The sequence below is a fragment of the Protomyctophum bolini genome (assembly GCF_963924005.1).
Source record: "Protomyctophum bolini genome assembly, chromosome: 13".
In the NCBI taxonomy this organism is placed as follows: domain Eukaryota; kingdom Metazoa; phylum Chordata; class Actinopteri; order Myctophiformes; family Myctophidae; genus Protomyctophum; species Protomyctophum bolini.
This window is the reverse complement of record NC_137874.1, coordinates 6,275,603-6,302,336: the sequence shown is the minus strand read 5'-3', so window position 1 is coordinate 6,302,336 and position 26,734 is coordinate 6,275,603. Positions and strand designations below refer to the sequence as shown.

The 26,734-nt window shown below is 44.1% G+C and overlaps 1 protein-coding gene across 1 annotated transcript; it reads right to left on the bottom strand.

Annotated features, from left to right (window-relative positions):
* Positions 1-130: 130 nt before the first annotated feature.
* On the bottom strand, positions 131-22,852 carry nyap1 (neuronal tyrosine phosphorylated phosphoinositide-3-kinase adaptor 1). The gene is made up of 6 exons (XM_080780057.1): positions 22,644-22,852; positions 14,776-15,188; positions 9,964-12,348; positions 9,438-9,707; positions 4,550-4,656; positions 131-2,986 (listed from the first exon to the last, which is right to left on the bottom strand). The coding sequence occupies exons 1-6, from the start codon at positions 22,835-22,837 to the stop codon at positions 2,537-2,539; spliced, it is 3,819 nt and encodes a 1,272-aa protein (XP_080636183.1). The 5' UTR covers positions 22,838-22,852; the 3' UTR covers positions 131-2,536.
* Positions 22,853-26,734: the final 3,882 nt, after the last annotated feature.

The window sequence follows — 26,734 nt, the reverse complement described above, 5'->3', positions numbered from 1 at the left end:
CATGAAAGAGAGGTACATGTAGAAATTCTATTCGTTGTATAAAGTTCATTATATAAAATTTATTTAATGACAATATCAATGCAAATATAGCACTACAGTGATTTCCAAGGTACACCGTATCTTATACCATATCAATATAGTATGGCACTCATATAATGGCCACTGTTTTTAGTAGACACACAAAACCAACAGCTTCTGTAAACTATTTTGGAAATGATGCCTATAGTTCAATATCAGTTGTTCGAAAGACAAAATCATAATCAGTTGTTTATCGGTTACCATAGAGTGGGCTCAATAGTTAGTATCGTTAGAACAGCTTCAGGTGAAGGAATCTCTTGCATGCATTGCACTTGCCCATTTCCCCAGCCTTGTTTGTTTTGAAGAAGAAAAAAAAAGACTTGATACGTTTATCAACCTGGACTCCCAACAAAAACAGGTGGTATTAAAAAGAAAATTGAAAAAAAAGGAGAAAACAAAACAAAAGGCGAAGCAGTGTTTTTATACTAATCCGAACATTGACCTTGTCTTTTCCACTGTGTTCACTGTACAGCTTGGTGCTAAATATCAAAACGACGACGACCAAGAGACATTCAAGTGCCTTAATACTAGTACAGACTAGAGGCTTTCACCCTTCAAGGTACAAACCTCATCTCACGTGGCTTTCAGAAATAAAACAAATATATAATATGTAACAATACTCACTATACGGATAATGTTAATCATGGTGACTCCATGTATAGTTGAATGAACACCGGTAGTTCAAGATAGCAGCAAAAATGTCCAGACAATGAGCGAATCTCAGTTGTTGAAATCTGTACACAAAATAAAAATCGAATGTAGAAAAGGAAAGGATAAAACAAGTGTATATACCGCTTAAAGGGAGTCTTGCATAAATATGATCGGACAACTGTTGGACTGTACCTTTTGTTCAGAGGGCTTACTGTGTATCGGTAGATCTTTAAGTGACCAATGGACTGCCTGCAGCAGAAAAAGTACCTATAATCATTTTAGAAAAGAAAGAAAAGAAAAAAAAGTTAACAATATAATGCTACATAATATGTATCGATTACGAGTATGAAAATGGAAATAATTGCTACATTTTCAATACAGTTTTACATATCTATTTACAAGTATACGTCAGGGTGTCTGTTTTTCCTAAGTATATTTATGCCATGTTTTTGTGCAGATTGTTCCAGCATTTTGAGGTGATCATTATTCACAGTCCTATCAGTTGCACCAATTATTCTACAGTCTGTGGTGATTGTGGTGTTTCAGTGCTAACTTCTCATGGGGTGGAACAATCACCTGTGTGTGCAACTGTAAATAAGCATGACAATATTATGAAAGTTTTTTTGTACAATTAAGCTATGTCTGTATTTGGCTGGACTGCACAGTATGTGCTATCTGTCATAAAACCGTCTCTAATTATACCCAACTCAATAGTTTTTTGTTTTTTTTTTGTTTTTTTTAAATACAACCACATGATTTCATTATCATATTAACAATCTGATGTGTATGTAAAATTCTGACATGATCCTCTAAACATTTTTTTTCTTTTTTCTTTCTTTTTTTTACAATACTGTATGTCTATTGTGACATGCAGAGAATGACACAGTAAATATGACTTGTTTCAAGTCTTAGATATGTTAGGCTAGTTGACACAAGTTTTAATTATGTTGCTCCAACATTGGGAGTAATATTGCTATAAAATTGCAGAAACATTGAGAAAGTAAATATATTTACATTACAAATATGCAAACAGTTAGGTAGCATTTACTCCTCCGTCATGATTACTGGCATCCACAACGACAACCTATATGGTACCAAGACACATCAGGGACCTTCACGTTTTTCTGGGAACAATACATACGTGTATTTTCTGTCAGACAGCGCTTTAAGTGTGCCATAATATTATTGTGTGCATTCTTTCAAGATACTCTCCTCATACAGAGAGAGAAAACAGGATTCCGTTCATGCCTGAAGTCATCAGGAGGGAATTTTGGCAACACACCAATCAAAGAATACTGTCTGTATTATCTGTGTTAATAAATCTGTATTCCGTCGATTTATATTGTGGCAATAAATATTGAAATCATTGGCAATTAGAACACGTCACGAAGGACATACATAGCAAATACAATGGACTTAGTCTGATTGTAATGCTTATTTTTTTACGTCATTCCTTTTTTTTCCTCAAGAAAACGTTGATCAATCACTGCATTTTTTGCCTAAACAACACGAAAGTCTTTAGGAACTTTCATTGATGATAGTTCTCTGGTCTGGGAGTTTACCATATAGCATAAGATAGAGTTTAGTTTCTCATCCTCATCATAGATGTGCTTCCTCTGCGATGGTTATACCACTGGGGACTTCCGCTTGAGATATAATCTCAATATCTCCCATCTCTCCGGGCCCATTTTCCACTGGTTTGTTTTTTGGTTCCAACCATCTTCACCGACAATACCGCGTTCTCTGGTCCTTGTGTGTCTCTCCCCCCACACACACACTGATGCTTCACAGTATATCTGGCCTGCCATTATATAGCGGTGTCCCACACCACGGCCTGAGGCCTCTGGCAGGGTGGCGTCATGCCAGTCTTTCCGGGCTCAGGTGTCCGTCTCCAGCTAGGGAGGATCGGCATGCTGTCCTGCTTGCACAGACTCCGGTCGGGCCGCCGGTGGGCCTTGATCTCCTTGCACAGGCAGCGCTTGCGCTCGATCACCTCCAGCAGCTTGCCGTCCCTCTGGCTGATCTGCGCCGCGGACGAGGGGGCGCTGTTGCCCCCGGCGACGGCGGGCCCCTGCGACGCCAACTGGGCGAGGTGCTGGAACTGCAGCTGCAGGTGGTGCTGCTGCTGCAGCTGCTGGAGCTGCTGCTTCAGCTGCAGCTGCTGCTGGTGGAGCTGTAGCTGCTGCTGCTGCTGCCGAGACACGCTGGGACTGCAGGGAGCTCGAGACTGCGGCTGCTGCAGCCCGCCGCCGTGCAGCTGAGTGGGCAATATATATAACGAGACAAGCAGTGTGGGAAGAAGCATTGAGTTTTATGGTATTTAAAAAAATAAAAAAAATCGAAATGGCATAAATATAGCCTACGGCAGTGGTTCCCAAAGTGGGGTCCGGGGACCTCCCAGGGGTCCCCTTGAGGGAGTTCCAGGGGGTCCCCAGATAAATGATAGTTATAGGGACCAAATGGACCCTTATGGGTCTGTAACTCAGAGAGTGTACAAAATGGAACCACATTGGTTCATTTGGTTCCATGTGTACACTCTCAGAGTTAAATTAACTTTGATTTTACTAAATATAGATTGGGGTCCCGAAGATAGAAATGCCATTAAATGGGGGACCGTAGCCTAATGCATGTCAAACTGGGGGTCCTTGAAATGAAAATGGCTGAGAATCAACCGTAAAGATCTTCTCTTATGGGGGTCCTTGTGGCATATATTTTCAAATGAGGGTCCACGGGCTAGTGAGTATTATTTTGGGGGTACTTGACATGAAAAAGTTCGGGAACCAGTGGCCTACGGTATTATGTTATGAATTTGAAAATGAATAACAAAACAAAAAATAAATACTTCAGACTGAATGAACCATATGCACTCCAGCTGGCCTGAAAGGTGGAACCTCTGTTATAATAAGCTGTGGTTCTCCGCCTCAGCCACCAGGAGGCAGTGCTGCACTGTCTGGCTGTGCTACGGTATGTGAGGGAGGGTCGGCCAAGCACACGCAGACAGCTCCTGCAGCACACTCAAACTGCGTCAGCATTTGTTACGCTGCCAGGACTCTGGGTAAAAATGTGCTGCCATTGGACTGCAGCTCGCGCCACTCCAAAATACAGTACGGCAGGCATAATATACTCCTTCAGCCTCACTCACATCTGCTGTTCCTATCTCTGCTTACGTCACATTATAGCGTCTTCTCTTCCCATATTCTTTTAAGGCTGCATGGCCACAACCTTATTCTGCTCAGTGGACATATCAACCAGCTATAAATAGATCTGCAGGAGCATTGTCTCCCGGGTGTGTGTGTGTGTGTGTGTGTGTGTGTGTGTGTGTGTGTGTGTGTGTGGGGAGGGGGGTACTTACTGCTCTCAATTGTATCAGTGATCATAATGATTGTGTTTATGCTGTAGGTCAGTGGTTCCCGGGGACCCCCAGGGGGTCCTTGAGGGAGTTCCAGGGGGTCCCCAGCTAAATGATAATTTGGAACCAAATGGACCCTTATGTGTCCGTCACTCTGAGAGTGGACAAATGGAACCAAATATAAACCCGTATAAACATTGATTTCACAAAATAAATTGGGGGTCCCAGAGATATAAATGCCATTAAATTGGGGCGTTCCGTAGACTATAATAGATTGAATTTAAACGGGAAATTAAACGGGTTAAGAATCTCTGCTATAGAGCCGTAAAAATCTTCTCTTATGGGGGTCCCTGGCATATGTTTTTAAAGGTTAAAATTAAAATAGTGTCATTTTGGGAGTCCGTGACATGACACAGTTTTGGGGGGAACCGCCAGCTCCATGCTGGCCAAGATGACCCCTTGCATATTCACCTGAGTCAAGGCCTCCCACGCCGGTAGACTGTTCTGCCTCTGGACGTCCCCTGACCCCGCCTGCCTCACGCCAGAGGTAGAAGAGGAACGGCCCAGCCGCCCCACTTCTGAGAGAGGGAGAGAGAGAGAGAGAGAGAGAGAGCCAAACAAGTGTTAGCCTACATGTGTTCTCGTTTATTCATCATGGCACCATAATGCATACGTATATGTGTACTATACTGTAGGCATAGTTTTGAATGTATGTATATGTCTAACTATAGCCTACAAATACACTGCTGCTCTATATCCTATATATATACTGTAGTGCTACTATTGTACCTAACGAGGCTCATCTGTGATATAAATTCATCTTTGGCAGAAATGTCACGTCAAGACAGACAGACAGACAGACAGACAGACAGACAGACAGACAGACAGACAGACAGACAGACAGACAGACAGACAGACAGACAGACAGATATAAGGGTTTTAGGTTTGAGGTCAGATGTAGAGTTGCTGGCCGGCTCCATATACAGTATGCAGATGATCCAGTCTTCTCCATGTATGGATGATGATGTCACGTGATGTCACGAGGCATGACCATATATGGAGGCGTGTGGTGGGTGGACTAACGGACGGACGGACGGGCGGGAAATGCACGTTTTCATAGTGAATGCGTCACGCGGTCGCAACAAGTACAAGTATAGCCTAATGTCAAATCTATCACCTTGCACCAGTGAATAATATACGGTACGCATGAATATAAATCTATCACCTATGAATGGATATTATGATATATTGATTATCAACAGTGGATATACAGTATGAGAGTGATACACTGTGTTGTTGAGCCTTCGATAGTAGACATCCAGATAATATATTATTATGATGTATGTCTATCAACAGTGATGATGAGTGTATACAATCTCTCGACAATGAAACAGTTATTATCCATAACAGGAGTCTATCATGGTTCTGTAATGTGCACCCATGTGCAATGTGTGTGTGTGTGTGTGTGTGTGTGTGTGTGTGTGTGCGTGTGTGTGTGTGTGTGTGTGCACCCCTTCTAGGGGGCGTGTGACATGAAAAGTCTAATGGTGGCGCTATGATTTTATTTGAAATATATTAACATATTATGCCAATATATGGCAAGTAATGCAGAATATAGCCTATGATGCTGCATATAATTATGCCATATTGAGGTTCATATAATGTGCATATATGTGGATAAAAAGGAAATATATGTCTCTATATATATATATAGCTTATGCAATTTATATTTCCATGTGGGGGAGGGGGGGGGGTAAACAGGGAGGTAACAGGGGGTGCACGGTGTGTGTGTGTGTGTGTGTGTGTGTGTGTGTGTGTGTGTGTGTGTGTGTGTGTGTGTGTGTGTGGAGCCTAATAGCAACTGGAACAAAGGACAGTTCAGATCTCTTTGTGCTGGGGGGAGTCTGTGACAGAATGACACACAGACTCATCAATTCAGTGTTGCAAAAAGACTAACTGCATAGCAGAACCAATGCAAAGACTCTGGTTCATAAAATGTCAGCCTTCATGTGGAGAAGTGGACTTTGTTTCTGTTCCTCCCGAGGCAGAGACAGATCCCTACAAGGACTAGGAGCTATAGCTAACCATGACCTACAGCCAAAACCAATACCGTTTGCAAAGGATGTCACGTCATGTGAGGAGCATACAGATACACTAGTCCAGGTGTTCCCAAACTTTTTTGGACCAGGTACCCCTTTTGGGGTAGATATTTTTCCAGGTACCCCCTCATCCTCGCAACACGGATAACAATATATTTACAACCACAAGCAGTGTTTCCTGCAGGAAAAAGCTTTGGCATGGTGCTGGGCACAGGCCGCAATTTAGATTAATTAATTAATTTGATTCATTAATTAATAAGATTAAATGTAGACTTCTAAATGTAGACGTCTAAATGTGTACGTCTAAATGTAGACGTCTAAATGTGTACGTCTTCTCTTATGGGGGTCCCTGGCATATATTTTCAAATGGGGGTCCACGGGCTAAGTAGTGTCAATTTGGGGGTCCTTGACATGAAAAAGTTTGGGAACCACTGCTTTAAACACTTTAGCACTTTATGAACATGAACAAAATAGATGGGTCCCCCCTGGAACTCCCTCAGGTACCCCTGGGGGTCCCCGGACCCCACTTTGGGAACCACTGAACTAGTCAAACCGTTTATGGAAAAACTTCACATCTTTGACTATGCTTCAACAAGTACTGTATATGGCCCTGCATGTATTCATGAGTGAAGGGGGTATATAGACTTCAATATCAAGGGAGGAAGGAGTTGAATGCAGATCCATCTCAGCCTAAAGATTGATAAGACATGCAGAGCTTCAAAAGCTCTTCTGAGAAAGAGCAGCATCTCTCTGGAAGATTGACTCGAGGCAACGAGTTGGAAATTATCTATACTGCATCGTCAAAACGAAAAAGAAATTGCGCAGAATCTGTAGGAGTAATATAAAAATAAAAAAAAGTTTTTTGCAAAACCCGGCCACCATATATATGTGAAGATTTTGTGGCAATGGTTCTTCCTGGACATTTTACATCCGGGAGCCTGTAGTGGTATAAATAAGGATTGTTATGACATTAACAAAAATCCTCAACGGAGGAATGGAATGGGATTTTTACTTCCATAAACTCACTGTGAAGCTCTATAACCAGAGGGACATGCGTTCCCAATAGGCAGCGGCGTATATATTATTTTTAAACATAGGATTTTCTTTTTTTTTGCACAATGTGACTACCAAACTAAGCACACACGTGTGCCATACAGAACTATGATGAGATCACCCTGTGACTGACAGGAGTTTGATGAATGCACTTCTACGCATATTGCCCCCAAAAGTCTTTAGGATAATAAAACAACTGCTCAGATAGATAGTTATGTTTAAGTCACTCTATTGACCACATAGTTGATGGTAGGAACAGCACAATCACACAGATGATCCCACGGGAAGCTAACAATACAGAGATATAGCCTACTGTAGGCCTATAGGGTTTTGTTCCAAGACAGGCACCGACCGCCTTGCACTGACTTCCATATTAATAGTTAAAAATATGATGACTCATTTTGGCTGATGTAATTTTATGCAATCTGTCTAATTAGGGGCACACATGCTAATGTTAGTTACGCAGTCTTTTTGTAAAAAAAAAAAAAAGAATAATCCCAAAATACATTCTCACAAATCTCTCACAATACAAACACACACATTGAGCCTAACAGTGTTTTCTTTCTCCCCACATTAATTTCATTGTACAGCCACTCACACAGAAACACAGATGCACACACCACACACACACATACGCAACACATGTATAGGGCCTAACAAACACACACACACACACACACACACACACACACACACACACACACACACACACACACACACACACACACACACACACACACACACACACACACACACACACACGACATGCACATGTACTGTATGTGAACACACATGTATGACTTTTTTTTTTTTTTTTACTTCTATCCAAGACCAAAATAGCAAGACATGCCATCTCCGATTTACTACCCGTATCTGCGCAAAGTAGATGGACACCGGAAGCAGGTTTAGGAGTCTATTCATTCCAAGAGAGTGAATGTGAACACAGCTTCTGAACCATTCTTTATCCCCATTGGTCACTGAGCTAATTATTGGACCTGATCGTCACAAGCCGCACAATATTCCCAAGATTTTCATACTAAAATGGCTTTTTTTCCCTCCCCGACAAATCAGAAGAAAATGTGCTTTATCATCAACCTTTCTCTGTCCCAGAAACACAAACGCAAATCGGCATATGCATGTCGGCGGGAACCCCTTGGCCAATAAGGGACCACCATTCTTGATGATGATGTACGATGATGATACGTTGATATTTATTTCTTTCAAAATAAAAGTTCACACATAGTTTTTTCCAAATAAACTGTGTGTTAACTGTTAACCCATTCTGAACGGGAACCCATTTTGGTGTTAGCATCGTGTTATGCTTTATCTATTGAAAAATAGCAGATCTACAAGCTCATAGCGCGCCACCGAGTGGCGCGCTACGAGCTTGTAGGTCTGCTATTTTGAAAAAGAATCGAAGAACGACTGACATTTTTTTTAATCTGATCTCAGGTCAGAATGGGTTAATCAGACCAGTGTGTGTCCAGTGGAAACCTCGTATGAATCTGATCTCAGGTCAGAATGGGTTAAATTACTGTATCATGAACATCCAATCAGCCTCTAACACATTTCTTTCCCTAGTAGTGGATTCCTTGGGTACTGACTTGCGTCACGGAAAACTACACTTGCAATTTCTCAAAATGTAATTTAGCTTTAGTTTAGTTAGTATGGTTTAATTAACTTCAGTAAAATTGTACTGGAAATTTCAGACAGCTTCAATACCAGGGCATAATACTATTGTTGTACTTGTCCCTCTATATTACATATCGGAATATCATTATCATAATTGTATAAACTAATTATAGATTATTTTATCTAGGGGGGCGGCAGTGGCTCAGGGCAGGGTATAGAGTGGCTGGATGGCAACCGCTATAGGTTCCCAGTTCGAACCCTGTGGGCTCCCCCAGACTTAGTGTCGAAGTGTCCTTGAGCAAGACGCTGAACCCCTAATTGCTCCCGATGAGCAGGTTGGTGACTTGGCATGGTTTCCTCCATCATCCGTGTGTGAGTGAATGGGTGAATGTAATGCACAATCTATACGTGAAGCGCCTTGGATAAAGGCGCTGTATAAATGCAGTACTGTAGGTCGATAAGATCGTCTTGATAAGTAACCTATACTGGTGATTATCGGGTCGATCACATTCGAAGTGGGTGAGTACTGAGTATAGAGGGATTAAGTGTATAGGGCTAACAGTGTTTTTGCCTACCTCCATTGCGACAGGCAGGGAAGGTCTGACATGGCAGAGGGAGCCCTGCTCTGGGCAGTGCTCTGAATCCCGGGATACTGTCCATGCCGGCCAGAGACTCACTGTGGCCCCTGCTGCTCCCGCCGCCGGCCCTACCGAAATGCACCGGGATGCCATGACGAGAGTGGCCTCCTCCTCCTCCTCCTCCTCCTCCAGACCCCATACCGAGCTCTTCTTTATCCGTCCTCAGCAGGGCGTCGGCGCTGCCGTTCCATGCCCGACCGTCGTTTTCTGAGAGAGACGACGAAAAAAAAAGTTACAAATAACAACTGGGAATATTTTATTCCTCAATGTCATATAAAGCCTTAATTCCCCCCCCCCCCCCCCCCCTTTGTGTGCAAAAATATGCGCTCTCATTCTCTCTCACATATACTCTCCCTTTTTCGTCATTCTGAAAAGTTGAACTATAGAGTGACATAGAGTGAAGTATAGTAGCGTTCTCTCGTAAAACAAAAGACCTCCGTGTTTGAAACAGAAACAAACTTACTCTCTCTCTCTCTGCTCCCGTGGCTAAAGGACAGTTTCCTCTGCATGGGCCAATAAGATCCATCATCCGCATTAAAGGCCAGACCAGCGCCGCTGTCCCACGGCATGAAGCCAGCCTTCGCCTGGATGGAACTAGATCCCGCATTATTTTTAGCCGCCCCACCACCACCGCCGCCGCCGCCGCCGTCCCCCCCGCCGCCTCCTCCGAGAGAGAGACCCGAGGCTTGGTGCAGGAGGAGGGCATGAGAGGGCGTCTGAGAGATCGCCCGCAGGCTCTCGTAGGCCGGCGGTCTCCGGAAGCCCCCCGACGGGTAGGTCCACAGCAGGGGGCTGTCGGAGGAGGGGGGCTTGTAGGCGGGCAGCCCGTGGGGGGTGTGAGAGCGGAGGTGTGGCCGGGAGTGAGGCCGTTGTTGCTGCGACGAGGACGACGACAGCGGCGTCGGGGTGGAGCTGGCGCTGCTCTGAGACGCTTGGCTGCTGCTGGTGGCGGTGGCGCTGTGGTCCATGTGGCCTCCTCCTCCGTCCCTGTCGCGTTCCCTCTCTCTGTCTCTGTCCTTGTCCCTCTCTCTGTCTCTGTCCTTGTCCCTCTCTCTGTCCCGGTCCTTGTCCCGGTCTTTGTCTCTCTCCTTGTCCCTGTTTCGACCTCTGTCTCTGTCTCTGTCCCTGTCTCTGTCTCTGTCCCTGTCCCTGTCGCGGTCGCGGTCTCTCTCTCTGTCACGGTCTCCGTCTCTATCTCTGTCCCTGTCTCTCTCTCTGTCGCGGTCTCTGTCCCCCCTGTCCCTGTCTCTCTCTCTGTCCCCCCTGTCCCTGTCTCTCTCTCTGTCCCCCCTGTCCCTGTCTCTCTCTCTGTCCCTGTCTCTGTCTCTCTCTCTATCGCGGTCTCTATCTTTGTCTCTGTCTCTGTCTCTGTCTCTGTCTCTGTCCCTGTCTCTGTCCCTGTCTCTGTCTCGGTCTCTGTCTCTTTCCCTCTCCGCTTTATCCGTCTTCAGGAGAAAGCTGACCGACTTCCCGGGGGCCTGCTGTGTCTGCGTCTGCGCCTGCGTGGTGGCCTGAATGGCCGCCTGCGAGCTGCTCTTGGTGGTGGGGGCCGGCGAGTCGCCCCGCTCCGGCTTCCGGTAGTGATGGTAGTGCGAGGGCCGGTGGTGCGGGTGGTGGTGGTGGTGGTGGTGGGAGAACGGCGAGGTGGACTTGGAGGAGGGAGGCAGCGGCGTGGAGTGGCTCCGGGCCCTCAGTCCCGGCGCGGGCCCCAGCTGGCTCTCCCTGTTGCCGTGTTTGTCCCCCCCGGAGGACGACTCCTTGGAGGAGCCCGACGACAGCAGCGCCGGGAGAGAGGAAAGGGCAGAGGTGGAGGAGGAGGAGGTGCCGGCTTGAGCCATGGCGACGCCCCCGGAGGTTTGAGTCCCCGGCTTGGCGGCAGAGGAGGAGGAGGAGGAGGCCTTGTGTTGGACCCCGACCCCGCTGGAGGCCGCCGCCGGCTGGGGGAAGGCCAGCAGCGGGGGGCGGTGCTGCAGGAGGTTGGGGAAGGGGGCGGGGATCTTAGTGGCGCCGCTGCCGCACGAGGGCTCCGCCTCCGACTTGGTCCCCCCGTGGGGCAGCAGGTAGGGCGTGGGCGCGCGGGGGGTGTGCGGACTCGACGACAGGGGCACCGGGGTGCAGGAGGACGACACGGAGGAGGAGGAGGGCAGGGGGGAGGAGGAGGAGTGCAGGGACGCGCCGGAGGAGGACGCCCCCGCGCCGGACTTAGACTTGGAGCACGAGGGAGAGGAGGAGGACGGGCGCGGGAGCGGGGAGGAGGAGGACGACGACGCCCCCACCGCGGAGTGGAAGTGTTTGGAGGACTTTGACAGCTTGTCGTGTTTGACGGCGGCGGCGGGCCGCCGGTGGTGGTGTGTCGTCGCCTCCCGGTTGTTGTTGTTGTCGTCGTGCTGCTGCTGCTGCTGCGACTGCGTGTACTTCATCTCCTCGTAGATGGCCTCGCTCTGGTCCGAGTCCGAGTCCGGCGTGGTGGCGCTGGCGCTGGCGCTGGCGCTGGCGGCGGCGGCCGCCGCCGCCACGGGCGTGGTGGTGGTGGCGGGGTGAGGCGTGGTGGTGGTGGCGGCGGTCGTCTGGCTCTCTCTGGTGAACACCTGTCCCACCATCTCTATGTAGACGGGCTCCTCGTCCCCCCCGTCCCCTCGCTGAGGCTTTCCGCCGCCGTCCGCCGCCGCCTGGAAAGGCAGCGACGTCGTGGTGGCGGCGGAGGAGGAGGAGGAGGAGCCGGCGGGATTCGACCGCGAAGAAGGAGGCGGCGCGTCGAACGACAGCTGAGTGCTGGGGCTCCTCTTGGGCTTCAGCGGAGGCACCTTCTTCCCTCCCACGTCTCCTCCCGATTCGGATTTCTTCATGGCTGTAGCGGGGGGAGAAGCAATGGGTTAATAATAACCCATTTTATTAGACCTGAGATCGGATTCTAAAAGAAATGTCTTCTTCTTACGTCCTGACAGTTTGTCTGAAAAAGCTATATGTTTCTGTGTCAGTGGTTCCTTCGATTTTTTCATTTTTTAATTTTTTTCATGTTTTGCTAAAGCATAACATGATGCTAACACCAAAAGGGCCCCAAAATGGGATAATAATAATAAATATAGCTGCAAGCAGCTATGAGACGGGGGTCAAGCCCAAAAAGATAAAAGCTATAGATGCATAACATATTACACAATGAGCTATATATAAACATTGATAACTGATATTATTTGACAAATAATAAATAAAAATCACATCCGTGTGTCAAAAAAAAACCACTCGTTGGGCTAAAAACGGCCATAGCCACTTACCCAAATGTGCTGACAGCATCATCACACCGTTTTTTTTAGCCCAAGGAGTGTGTTTTGTGGAAAACTAATGCTTGGAATGGATTCGGCATCATGAAAACCCCCTAGTTTGACACGTCACATGCTACTTAAAGCATGATGAAATTTAGATATATATCTTTTTCATTATAGGTTATTGTTCTTATCTTATGGTCACATATTATGCGTATGCCAATTGTGAAAATTGCTCAACATTTATGTAATTTAGCATCCGGCACTTTCTACATGCTGGGGACCCACACATACTCAACATTTCTAACATAATCCTTTGGTGTATACTCAACATGCCTGCGTTCACATTCTGTCAGGTGGACTATAACCAGAGTCAGACTCCATTGGCATGTGTACTGTATGGAAATGCAATTGCTGTGACCTGGTCAAAAAAAGGCCGAAAGATGGGATCGAGCAAATCATAAAAAATAAAATCAACTGGAGATCTAAAGGTCAGAGGTCTAATGAGGACAAAATGAGTGTGAGCTTCATTCAGTTCCTGAGGGAAAAAACGATATCTCAGAACTGCCAAAACTGCTAAAACGGCGGAATTGTTTACGATAACAAAAGATATAATAATCTTCATCGTCATGATGATGAAAAGCACTTTTAAAACACAAAGTTACAAAGTGGTTTAGAAACTGTGCAATAGTCCAAATGTAAACAGACGTCTATGTAACAATTAAATATATATATATATATATATATATATATATATATATATATATATATATATATATATATATGGGTTCCCCATCTCTGCCCTCAGTGCCTTATCTAAAGAGCATAGCAGTGGTTTTCTACTGCTATCTGCCATTTTTCCAATAGAGATTTACAAAAATATTCAATTCAATATCAATTATTTTTAAAACCTAGAATCCAGCCATCCAGGATCCTGGTGAATGATTACCATAAAACCCTTGATTCTGTGAAGAAAGAAAGATGAAAACGGCTAATCAAAGGCTATTTATTAAATGTAATATATTATCATATAATGAATTATTCAAACATTTTCTTCACAGAATCAAAGGTTATGGTCATGATTCGCCAGGATCCTGGGTGGCTGGATTCTCATAGAATCACTCACACTCACACGCACACACACACACACGCACGCACACACACACACACACACACGCACACACACACACACACGCACACACACACACACACACAGTCACACACACACACAGTCACACACACACACACGCACACACGCACACACACACACACACACACACACACACACACACACACACACACACACACACACACGCACACACAATAAGGGCGCTCTTCTGTCATGGAGGAAATATTTAGGCAGTTCTGTCAACATTTAGATATGGGATTACACCTCTAACCCAATCCAACTGTCAAAACTGACATCCCCCCCCCCCCCCTCTCTCTCTCTCTCTCTCTCTCTCTCACACACACAGAGAGTTCAGGTGAGTTTATCAGGTTCGACTTTCTCCACTCATCACAAAACTGCTCAACTCAGTGTTTATGGCAGGGCAATATTAGCTGTTCAAACACAACATTTATAAGACACATTTATTGTTTATGAGAATGCCAGAATTCCTGAATAAGCAATAAACACCAACAACCTCCAGTAGCAGAACAAAATGAGCCAGGTCAATTAAGACTTCTTCTGGCATTTGGGAAAGTTCAAGGACTCACAAAGAGCAGATACTGGTAATATCTGCCCATTTCCTTTCTCACCTTCTCGCATCTCAAACACATTCCACATTTTCTGCTGCCATCCAGGAGGAAATCACTGCTGTCTCACACAGTACAGTGTGATTTCATTCAGCAGCAGTCTCGGATATTATTTCGACTTTGAGAGGGAATTTATAACAATTTAATTTAACAAAAAGGTCTGTAAAAATCTGTAAACAGAGAACAGAGAACATATAAAACCCCAGAGATATTATTCTCATAAACAACCAAACCCCCCAAAAGCCCTTTCTTTAACTTACCGTTCTTCTTATCTGAATGTTTGGCTTGCGAGGAGTGAGCGTGGGGCGGGCCAAACGACGACGAGGCGGTCTCCAGGCGGTCTCCCCGGTGGTCCGAGGAGGAGGCGGTGAGTCGGGTGGTGGGGTGGCGCTTGGGCTTGGCCGGGGGGCAGCGGCCTCCGTGCTGCGACTGCGTGTCGGAGTAGTCGTCGTCGTCGTCCCCGTTCTCCAGGCCGGCGTCCCCGCCGCCTCCTCCTCCTCCGGCGCCCACGGCGTGGCAGGACTGCGAGCGCGGCGCCATGGCCGAGGCGCAGGAGTGCGGGGAGAGGTCCTGGGAGGCCGGCATGGTCATGAAGCCCATGCGGAAGTGCCGGCGGAAGGAGGCCAGGTCGCGGGCTTTGCCCACGGTGGCCGAGGGGTCATTCTGAGCGGAGCTGCAAGAGGAGGTGGGATGGAATTCGGGGGGCACACACGGGGGGGGGGAGAGAAAGGCATTCCAGCGTTTAGCAGTTGCGGTTGAAAGTAAACTATAAAGAACGAGTGTAACAGTATAGCCCCCTTTCTGAAAACAGCTCCTTGTCCCTCGCCTATACACACTTGCCCTCGATATGCGCGTTCACGCGAGGCTGCGCCATATTAAGTGTCGTCCGAAACCAAGCAGCCTTGAGTGGAAGTGGCTTATAAAGCCCTCAGGAGCGAGTCCGTGGCGATCTAGACTCCATTGCCTTGTGCAGCCCTGCTCTCTGTCCGCATGGAAACCGCCACCTACAAATGGAAGTACCGCCACAAATAAATGATAAATAAACTCCTCCTAAACAATCTTCATCTGATGCAGAATAGGCAACGCTCCAACTGATGTTCACAAGGGCTCTTTATTTACCCCACCGTGAAAAACTATAAATGAAACCACACAAGCAAAACAACTTTTAACACAATGATTTATAAACACCATGGATGTACAGTATATGACACATGTCATGCTGTATTTCCTTTTTCCATATTAATGAAATCCACATGTCACACAAACATACACGATGCAATGCAATATAACTGTACAAACAAAATAAAACAATTGCATGATGGTAACCATGGCAACGAATGGTGTCTGTTTCCTGTTTCTTCACAAGGAGGGCGAGTGTATTACCAAACAGCTTTTTATACCCATGCAGCACCCTAATCAAGGGAACTTGATTCAGCTGGAGGGGCACTTCCTGACGAGGGAACCTCCCGAGAGCACTTCAAGTCAAGGGACTGGTTTCAGAAAGGGCCTAGTACACTGAAACACGTCCCCTCCTCTCCCCTGCTAAGACAAACCCTAGTTGACCTCGTCCCTTCCTCTCCCCTGCGCGCGCGCGCACACACACACACACACACACACACACACACACACACACACACACACACACACACACACACACACACACACACACGCATACACTCACTCACTCTCTCTCTCTCTCTCTCTCTCTCTCTCTCCCTCTCTCTCTCTCTCTCTCTCTCTCAGAGAGTTCAGGTGAGTTTATCAGGTTCGACTTTCTCCACTCGTCACAAAACTGCTCAACTCAGTGTTTATGGCAGGGCAATATTAGCTGTTCAAACACCTATTTTCAACATTTATAAGACACATTTATTGTTTATGAGAATGCCACATTCCTGAATAAGCAATATAACACCAACAACCTCCAGTAGCAGAACAACATGAGCCAGGTCAATTAAGACTTTTTCGGGCATTTGGGATTTGGGGAAGTCAGGGCTTAATCCACGGTGTAAGGTTCAAGGAAACACAAAGATTCATAAAACCAGCAGATACTGGTAATATCCTTTCTGATCTTCTCTCATCTCAAACACATTCCACTAAACTGAAAGCATTATTGCTGTTTTCTGCTGCCATCCAGGAAGAAATCACTGCTGTCTCATACAGTGTGATTTTATTCAGCAACAGTCTCAGATATTATTTCAAGGTATGTATTGATCTATTATTATCTATTGCCTCAGCAGAGCGACGGGGGAAATCTAGATATCTATTTCAGTGGGTACATGTGTGGGTGAAATACGATATTTATCCTTTCTCGACATCTAATCAAATCCTTCATTTATGTGGTTATTATTACATTGCAAACACACTTTAGGGCTGGATCTTGTGTGTAGCTTGGTTGCTGCCAGGGGAACGCAACAGTATGCAACGTGAACACTTCGGCTCAATTTACCACGGCACTGTTAGGTTGAAGAGCAGTTCTTATCTGCAAGGACGGCGATCAATTGGGCATTTCAGGGCAAACAGTGCTGTTCTTTCGATATGCCTACTCACTCAGATTCACTCTCTGACACAGTGCTGCTCACCATGGACACATTATGGGAGAAGGTTTGTGTACAGAATGTGTATGTACAGTATGTGAATGGGGTGTACAGTATGAATCATCATAAATACAACAAGGCCATATTTCGCCGACAAAAGAGGCCGTGGCGCTCAGTAGCTACAGTATGGTTCTAGTTTCTAGTTTTTTTTGCATCTGTATATCATATTCTCTCCCACCAACCCAAGCTCTTAAGTAGCACTTAAGGTCATTACACACTGGCGAATTAGCGACGCGATGCGAATAAGCAATCTGAAAATGCAAAATATTGCATGTTGCAGTTCGCCTGCGAATCTCTGCAAAATACGACACCAGAGCGAACAAATAAAGAGCGAAAACGGTCGCATTTTCGCACATTCGCCACTGATGTGGAAGCTTGCATGGACTTCAATTGTTTTTTTGCGAATTATTCGCACAAATATATCGCGTCGCTAATTCGCCAGTGTGTAATGACCTTTAGAATCAATTAACCACATGAAACCCTAGCATTCCTATGCTGGGCATGTCTTAGCAGGTGAACGTTCAGTGGAAATAGCAGATCTACATACCAGTTCATAAAGTGCACGAGGTTTAGTGTATAGAGTTGAATTCATTACTATAGGGTTTCAGATGCAAAACAACTAATGCATTATTTTGCATTATGTGCTGAGACAGATAAGGTGAAAGAAATCTTTCAAAGCCGTTGAAAAGGTTTTAACCACATCTAAAAGTGCCTTTGCTTGTGTGTGTGACTTACAAATAGTCGTGTGAGTTAAAGGGTGTTTTAACAAAATAAACACTGTTGGAGGAGCCAAGACTGCGTGCGGACTTCTCCTTCTCTGTATGTATCTACCTTTTGTCCGGCACCAACAACAAGGAACTGGATGTGTGCAAGACATGAAGCCTACATGATTTTATCAAACAGCATAGAATCGTTGGCATGGTCTACGAGCTTGTAGGTCTGCTATTTTTTGAAAAATCGTTAAAATGTGCTTGAAATCTTTCAGAAAATTGTCAAGATTTAGAAAACTTTTTTTTTTTAATTTCGACGTCAAGCCTAAGCGTGTCCGGTCTCACAAATTCATTGTGGTAGCGCAAAGTCACCACAGTGGTGACTTTTGTGATGCTACCGTTGCAATATTCTGGCCAGTATAGTGCAGATTACGGCAAATGCAGACTTTTGCATATTTAATAGATAATCTACTGGTTAACCACATTATGGTTAAGTGCCGTGGGCCACATTAAAGGCATGAGTGTCACATGACTAGTCAGCCTGCTCATCCATTATAACTCAGCATTTCAAGGAAAGGTGGTGATAAGATTTTTACAAATCTCTGACGACTTGGTTGTGATTGCTATAATGCTATGAAGAATCAGAAAACTCTATTTTGTAGTAGTCCTCCTGGCCCACATGGTAATAATAGCTTGAATTTATATACACGCTGACATTTTGTTTCACGAGTATAGTGAATACCGCAATATCCTAATCCAGTTGAATGCAGCTTTGTCCCAAGTGATTCTAATAAAGACCTTACATTTACCAGGCATAAATCAGGTGTACATTTCATAATCAAACTCAATCTCTGCCCTTCACATTTTGCTGGGAAACTGATCAATTTGACTACATCAAAGACTTTATTAATGTAATGGTAAAAATCTGGAACTGATGCCTCAACACAGCCTCAGCTACAATCCAGGATTTATTTGTATAATGAATAAAACATCATTTTAACCAATCTGTATACGATAGAGTACAGTATGTTAATACAACATACTGTACTGTACAGTAACTTCTGTAGCACGTTTGCAGTGGTTGCAGGTGACCATCCCTACTCTTCCGTTGAGAAACGTAGACCCTGGAGGAGTCATGGTACAGTAGTATACAGTACCTATACTGTACTGGTTGACAATGCCAGTAGAAGCATTTGAAGCAGACAGCACACTGCATGCGCTGTCATCTGTAACGTATAGGGTGAACGTAGCTGGAAATAATCACCTCTCTCTGTCAGGAAAGACATACGTTATGGATTGTAGCTTTAAAAGGCTTCAGAGCATTACTGTAGCTGTCAGAAAACGCTCCAATACTAACCAAACTCACACAAACCTATGAATCACAGCGCGGCCATGAACGTATATATATATATAAATTATGCTACATACTGTACATACGCACTACACTCTATAAGATCATTAGTCTCGTCTGTGCAGTCCAGCATTCAGCAGCATCTCAACATGCACCAGGGCAACCTCACAAACACTTTGCACTCAGGAAGATGACAAAAGGCTTTAAAACAGTTTTTATGAGGGGCTGACAAGAGTACAGATGTTTACGCCCCGTGGCTCATCCGTGTAAAATGTCTGTGCTCTTATCAAGGCCTTATAAAAACAATTTAAATGTCTTTTGACTTTCTTTTAGTAATGTTTTTGAGTGCAAACCTAAAGCCATGCAAAGTATTTTAGAGTATCCCGGTAGAGTTGCACCATAATGTCTTGAGTGCAGACAAGTTCTAACTTTTCCCGGGAAACGTCGCTATGTTGTGGAACTTGTGGCATACTTGTGGACGCTCATATTATTAGTGCATCAGAAACTCTTTCTAAAAGCCATCCAAACGTCTCAGCGAACCGCCTGTGCGCCAGTGTTGATTTCGTCGAAAACGGAAATTGTTCGTCGACTACCTTTTTTCACTGGCGAAAACTAAATGGAAACTACGTAAATGAAAACTAAGCTATGGTGACTAAAACTAAGACTAAATCTACTGACAATTTTGTCAACAAATAAAAACTAGATTAAATGTTAGGAAGGGACTAGTGGACAAGAGATCCAGTATAAGTCATTTTACAATTGGTTGCATGTGGAAAATAGCTGGCTATGTGTAAAAACAGTCATTACGACGACACCAAGAACCGCCAAAACACATATTAGTCGACTAAATCAACTGTAGATTTAGTCGACTAAAACTAGACTAACACTAAGACATTCCAAGTGACTAAAATGTGACTAAAACGAAATGAAAACTATATTCAAGAGACTACGACTAAAACTAAAATCAAAATTTGCTGCCAAAAACAACACTTGCTGTGCAATAATACATCCTCCTCCAAACCTACACTGGCCCTGCAGCTATTGCTGCTCCTCCCCGTCTGTTCCAAGACTAATGCCCGTTTCCCAGGCATTCTGCAATTTCCTTGGTGTGACCCGGCACTGTTCCTGACCACCACTTATCCTGTCCGTCGTGGCTCATCCCCAACGCCATGTGTCCGTGCTCATAGGTTGGTCCTTCATGCTGCCTTGCTACGCCCCTGACTGTAATCCACTTCAGTGCCGTCCTGAAGTTTGACTATATACTGCCAACATAAGTGCTATAACACTTTACAGTTTGAGTGAATCTGTCAGCACTGCATGGCCTTCTTCTTTTTAACAAGCCATATAAACCCCCCAATTCATCCTACTAACCTGCCGCTGCATCAATAACCACTTCGCTTTCGTCCTTTGTGGATTTCATTCACCGTGTAAAGTTATACCGCGTGAAGAAAAGTTTGCTATTGTGAGAAATGTCTTCAGATCCGATCCGATTCCAAAATGAGAAAGTTCTTGTGTTATCCTTTTAGCCTAAATGTCTGACTGTACTGTATACCTTGTGCTGTTTATATTTCTGACTAATAAAGTAGTCAATCAATCAAACATACTGAGTGTTTCCATCTCTTTCTGTAGAGGCTATAGAATTTGATCATTTCGACTGTCTATGAATCTACGAATGTATTAGCAGCACATAAATGCATTACACCCATGATGCTAATTAACGTGTATACTACACCGCTGGGTGCCTCGCTCGGACGTGTATCGTCTTTAGGTCCTTTTTAATGATATAAAATGCGAAGAACAATTAGCTGTAGTTGTGAAGCTATAGGCTGATTTGGAGCAATGCGGCATGTTTAAGAATAACTCGCTTCCAACGGAAACAGGATGATGCCGATATAGGGCTTCATCTCAAATTCTCATCCTCTATCGATACAACAACCACACTGACATGTCCTGCTTATCTTTCAGTATACCATCTTTTAATTTATTTGGAAAAGGTGTTAAGTTTAAGCTATCTACATTTTCCTTTTGGTTGAAATATTGCTATACAGACATTAACCTGCAGCATGACCTGTTCAGCAGAGTTCTGATGACAGGATATGGTTTTCTTTCCTTATTTCTTTGTTCATTTCTGTGCATGTCTGTGCGTATAATGATTTGTCCAATGACTGTTGTTCATGGGCATTGGTTCTCTTGTCTTCATGATCCGTGCTTCATGAGGTCAGAGCAGGACAGCTGATTGGTCAGGGGATTGAATTCAACTTGGACCTTCAGACATTACATTAACACCTGTCATCCAGTAGTGGTCAGACCCTACCAGATGATCTACATTTTAGACCAATAGAAGAGCAGGGAGACTGAATACAACAGAACCAATAGGGAAAAAAGCATCCGTGTCATTTTAGAGTTTTGCATTGGCTACGCAATAGTAGACGCAATGTGTCAATGCGTCACTTCGGTGCTACACTGCAAGCTTGCACATCTGCTATTTTTAACTACTGGTTGAGAAGGCATATGTAGACTCGGTTTTCAGGTTTTAACCCATTCTGTTCGGGAACACCCTTAGGTGTTTTAATACTGTACAGTATGTACAGTATTTAAAAAAATGAAGGGTTTAAAAAAAACTTAGGTCAGGATTTAGAAGGCGTTTTTAGAATCGGCCTCACAGTCTGAAAATAAGGGAAAAAAAGGCTCCATATGCACTTATGCATGCAGTGATTAATTTGATTGATGTTTCCGCCTGTTTGGCCTTCCTCAGAATCAACCAATGGCAGTGTGACACACACTGGTCTCTTCTAGGCCACATCAACAATGACACACCAACAATGACACACCTGATGGGGATTAGACGATCCTATGAATCAAGGGGCCTTTTCAACCCAATAAAAGTGTTAACAAATACAGCCTAAGCAAATGATAAAGACATACAATTGTCCAACTTTACAATTGGAGAAATATTGTATTGCATATTGCATTAACAAATTCCTATACCATACAGATTGGTCAAAATAACATTTTATTCACACACCAAAAAAGTTATTATATAACGTGGCTTTGAGCTTCTGGAATTGAATTACTTTATTAGGGGAAATTTAATTTACTTTATATGGGGAAAGGAACTGGTCGGACTCGGAATAACGTGTTCCGGCACGCGCTACGTCCGGCCCGGGGAAACTCTCCCCTGTCAGGTGAAAAGAAGCAGCTTGGACTCCTCATGCATAGAAGGAAGCATGAAGTCAGTCCGCTGCCCCTCCCCAGGTTATTTTTTTAAAGAATGAATTTAATTACTAGGTTTATATGTACGTTATGTCACGTCATGGTCATTCTAGCCTCGGAAACCCAGACGTTTTTATTTCCAGGGAAGTAAAAAAAAAAAAGTCTGGGTCCACTTCAATTCGGCATAGAGTAACGCAAACGTCGATCACTCTCTGCTGATTTCTGATCGTCTGCACCTTTGTTAAATTGACGCTTCTCACCTCTTTTTACTGCCCTCTTGGTCCCTTCCCTGGTGCCTCCAGTCCAAACGACTCTTACGATACAGCAGGTTCATGTCGCTACGGGAGCGCTCTTCCTCGCAGCCTATCACAGCACAATGCAGCCGCTTGCTCCGCCTCTCTATGTCACGCAGGAAATGCTCGACTGCCACATCCTGGGAGGAGCCAGAGTTCATGGTATGGAAGACCAGTCGGTAGAAGGGTGTCACAGCCGGCCTCCTCCGAATCACCTAGAGAGAAGATAAGAGGAAACGTTAGTTAGAAATGGTTTTATATCGTTGCTGTCGGGAGGAAACCACCTAACTCCATTTTTGAGGTTTTCAAAAAAAAAAATGTTGCAAAAATCAGTACTATTGGACACCCTTTGCATCCGTGTGTCGTTTCGAAAATATTTAACCGATGAAAAGTAGTAACAAAACGCTTCGGAGAAAACCTCTTAACTCCATCGGACCCTCAAGTTGTCTGCTAAAGCAGCTAACTTCACCACCGTTTCTGCTTTCATGGAAGTAATTGACAATATAATAAAGTCACAACACCAACTTTGATGAGGCAGTATTGCTATATGTTTTCAAAATAAAAGGTTTTCATAATTTCCTGAAAAATGTATATTTTTCATTTCCTAAAAAAAAAATTAGTTAGGTTTCTTCACGACAGCAGAGATATGTTCTTTAAAATCACGTGGGCAAGAAGACAGACGACGCAAGCAGCTGTTTCTAACCCCCCTGCTTATATTGACCGTTCAAGTGTTCTGATTAATACATTGATTTTGAAACAATAGCCTGTGTTGTTATACAGGCTCTCTGAGACCATTGCATGGTTAAATCAATGAATATTATATTATTTCACGGAGGCCTTTCTTCCTGGTCTGGTGGGATTAAAACTCAATTTCTAACCACTAACCAGACAATTTTATGTCATGCTTATATACGCATGCATGTTACTGTAGTAGTCCGCGTAGTGTGTACTTTAATGCATTACTTATTAACTGTGCATATTGTTTGTGGCGGTGAGTGCATTGAATAGAATAAAACAAATATAAATAGTTGTTCAAAACATTTGCCTTCGCAATTCTCAGCCATTTATAAATTACATTTAACCAAACGTTTTTTTTTTGTTAAAGGAAAACTAAGCTATATAGCTCCAAATTATATTTCAATTTGCTGACTATATCTGTTTATTGTAAATACTTTGCATAGAAAGAGATGCACATAATGCAGATAAAATAATGCATCACTCTTGTTGTCCACCAGCCAAATAAATGTCTGTTAATTTGCAATAATGTACCGTCCAAATCCATCATGGTTTGTTGTTGTTGTTGTTGTTTGTTTGTCACACCAGACAGAATCAATCTGTCTGATCCCAAAGTGGGGTCCGGGGGACCCCAGGGGTCCTTGAGGGAGTTCCAGCTAAATGATAGTTTGGAACCAAATGGACCCTCGTGGGTCTGTAACTGTCTCTGAGAGTGCTCAGAGTTAAACATTAACATTGATTTTACAATATAAATTGGGGTCTCAGAGATAGAAATGCCAATGGGGGTCCATAGACTAATGGGGTGTCCTTAAACGGGTTGAGAATCACTGCTAGAGCAGTAAACTTTTCTCTTATGGGGGGACAATTTGGGGGACCTTGACATGAAAAGGTTTGGCAACCACTGACTTAGGCTACGCACAACAAGCCACAACTCGCTACACAGTGTAGTATCAAAGAGCGTTCAACGCACATTGTTTGCTCCAATAAAGAAGTGTCATTGTAAACATTGTAAACAGTTGGTTTTTTTTTTCCCTATGATTTGAACACAGATTTGTTGCTTTAATATAACATTAACAGGGTACACAGTGTGCAATGCCCATGGGCATGACACCAGAAGGAGCACATCTGGCGCCGTTTCCCCAAAAACTCGGCTCACACATGGGGGGGGGGAAATGCATTGTATGGTGCCACAAGAAAGAACATGCCGGATGGAGCTAAATGCAGCCTACATAATGTTTATTCATTGCCACATTAAGACAAATTTAAAAAAGTGGAAAGACCTACCAAAACCCATTAAAGGCATGCATCTGTTAGAGTTTTCATATACCATCCTGATTGGCTACGATTGACATCTAAAGTTTTTCAGGAGTGGCCGCTGTTTTGTACAAAATGCCGCAAATCATTAACACAGCGTCCGATTGCAGTGAAACTGTGCACGCATATTCCCAATAGGCTGAGTATAGTATATGCCACTTGACATTTTTTCCAAAAACGCTCCTATCCTGGTGGAGACCTGTGCCTATGGGGCACAGGAACATTTTAAATATGTTCTTCAGCATATACCTCAAGTATCTCAAACATGTCATATCCAACTGTCCAACCTGCCTCTCTGCACGATTAAAGTGGGGGTGCAATGGCTTTTTCAGGTCATTTTAATTCTAAGTTTCAGTCTGAAACGGAAGACTGTACATTTCTGAACCAATCCGAGCGTCGCATCCCTTCAGGGAAGTTCAGGCTATGGGATGTTAGGGTATACTACGGTACATCCGCGCGTGGCGTCTATTTGTTTACAAACTTTACAAGTGAGAGACAGACTGCCAGCTCAGCATGTCTGCTGCTACGTGGCTTATATTTCTAACCTATAATGTTTTCAGATACATATTTTAGCGTGCTGATTATGTTTAAAATAAGTAATACACTGTCATCTTGTCATCTTGAATGACCGAGATTAAAAACGGTGTAGTTCTGTAATCAAAATCAGCTGTGTTTGGACTTTGGATGAATGTGCAGCGATGAATCAAACAGGTGAATGAAATCAAGGTACATTTTTATTCATGCAGGCCTCGACACGTCACCATGCATCACATTTTCGTTCAAAGGAAGTAATTAAGATTGGCTTTTTATGGACAAAAATGCCCATTCCCATTGTTATCTATTGTTAGGTATGCCAATATGATGACTGATGATGCTGTAAAAGTGTGAAAAACATATTTTCATTTCACTACGTCCTGCACAGGCAGGCGCTGCGAGTCTGCATCATATCCCAGATCACCTGCGTTCAGGTGACATGACTGAGACTAATTGATTTTAACATGACATCATCAAAACTATTAACAGCAGTGGGAGAATCATAGCTCATTAGTGTCAGTTATCGCAGGCAAGCCTGCCCATTACTCATATAGGCTTCTAAGCACAGTTACAGTGATGCAAGTTGACAGAGGTTGCATTTTTGTATTTTATCCCAACCTCCAGTGTATCACATGCAAACTATTTATATTTTCATTATCCACTTATGAATATTTGAGTAAGCACAGTAACTCAGCTGCAGCGCAGCTCTGACTGCAGGCCTTGGGGTGGCCTAGCTAAGGTTGTCCGCCATCCAGACGGTAATGCGGTTTGTCATATGTAGTGCATGCACAGCTTCCTACACACGCTCACCCCATGAGAAGTCAGGCTTGTTGTGGGGCAGATATTTTGAAGGCCCAACTGTGTTGTGTTCGTATTGGAGACAGGAGATTGTGAGTGTGCAATGCAATTGGCTAAGAAAAGAGCAGCTGTCAGCTGATGCATGTTTCCCAGTATTTTTCCATCCATGTTAAAATGGGAACAGAGAGTTTGAAGTGTTTTTCGGAGGTGGGCACTAAGCTGGGATGTCTAAAATTAGTGCTCCTGGCATTAGTTTGTTTTGAGTTGAACGGCATTGTCAAAACTGGATCAAGTACTTTGAATGTGTTCCGCGGGGTATCCTGGCACTGTAACTGACTACGGTTCACTGCTAAAGGCACTTACAACTTTATGGGTTTAAAATGAAAATGGCTGATAGTGTTTGTTTCACACAATCACTCTGATTTTACAGAATCAGAGAACAGAAAAACTTTCAAACATAAACATTATTACTTTTTTATAATGAATTAACACAAATGTTTTTATATTATATGGCAATGTGTATTCAATTTACAGTAGAACAGCAGAGTCAGACATGACTCTAGAGTTAAAGAGTTTTCTACCACACACACACACACACACACACACACACACACACACACACACACACACACACACACACACATTCCATTACATAACTCTTAAAACGTGCATGCAAT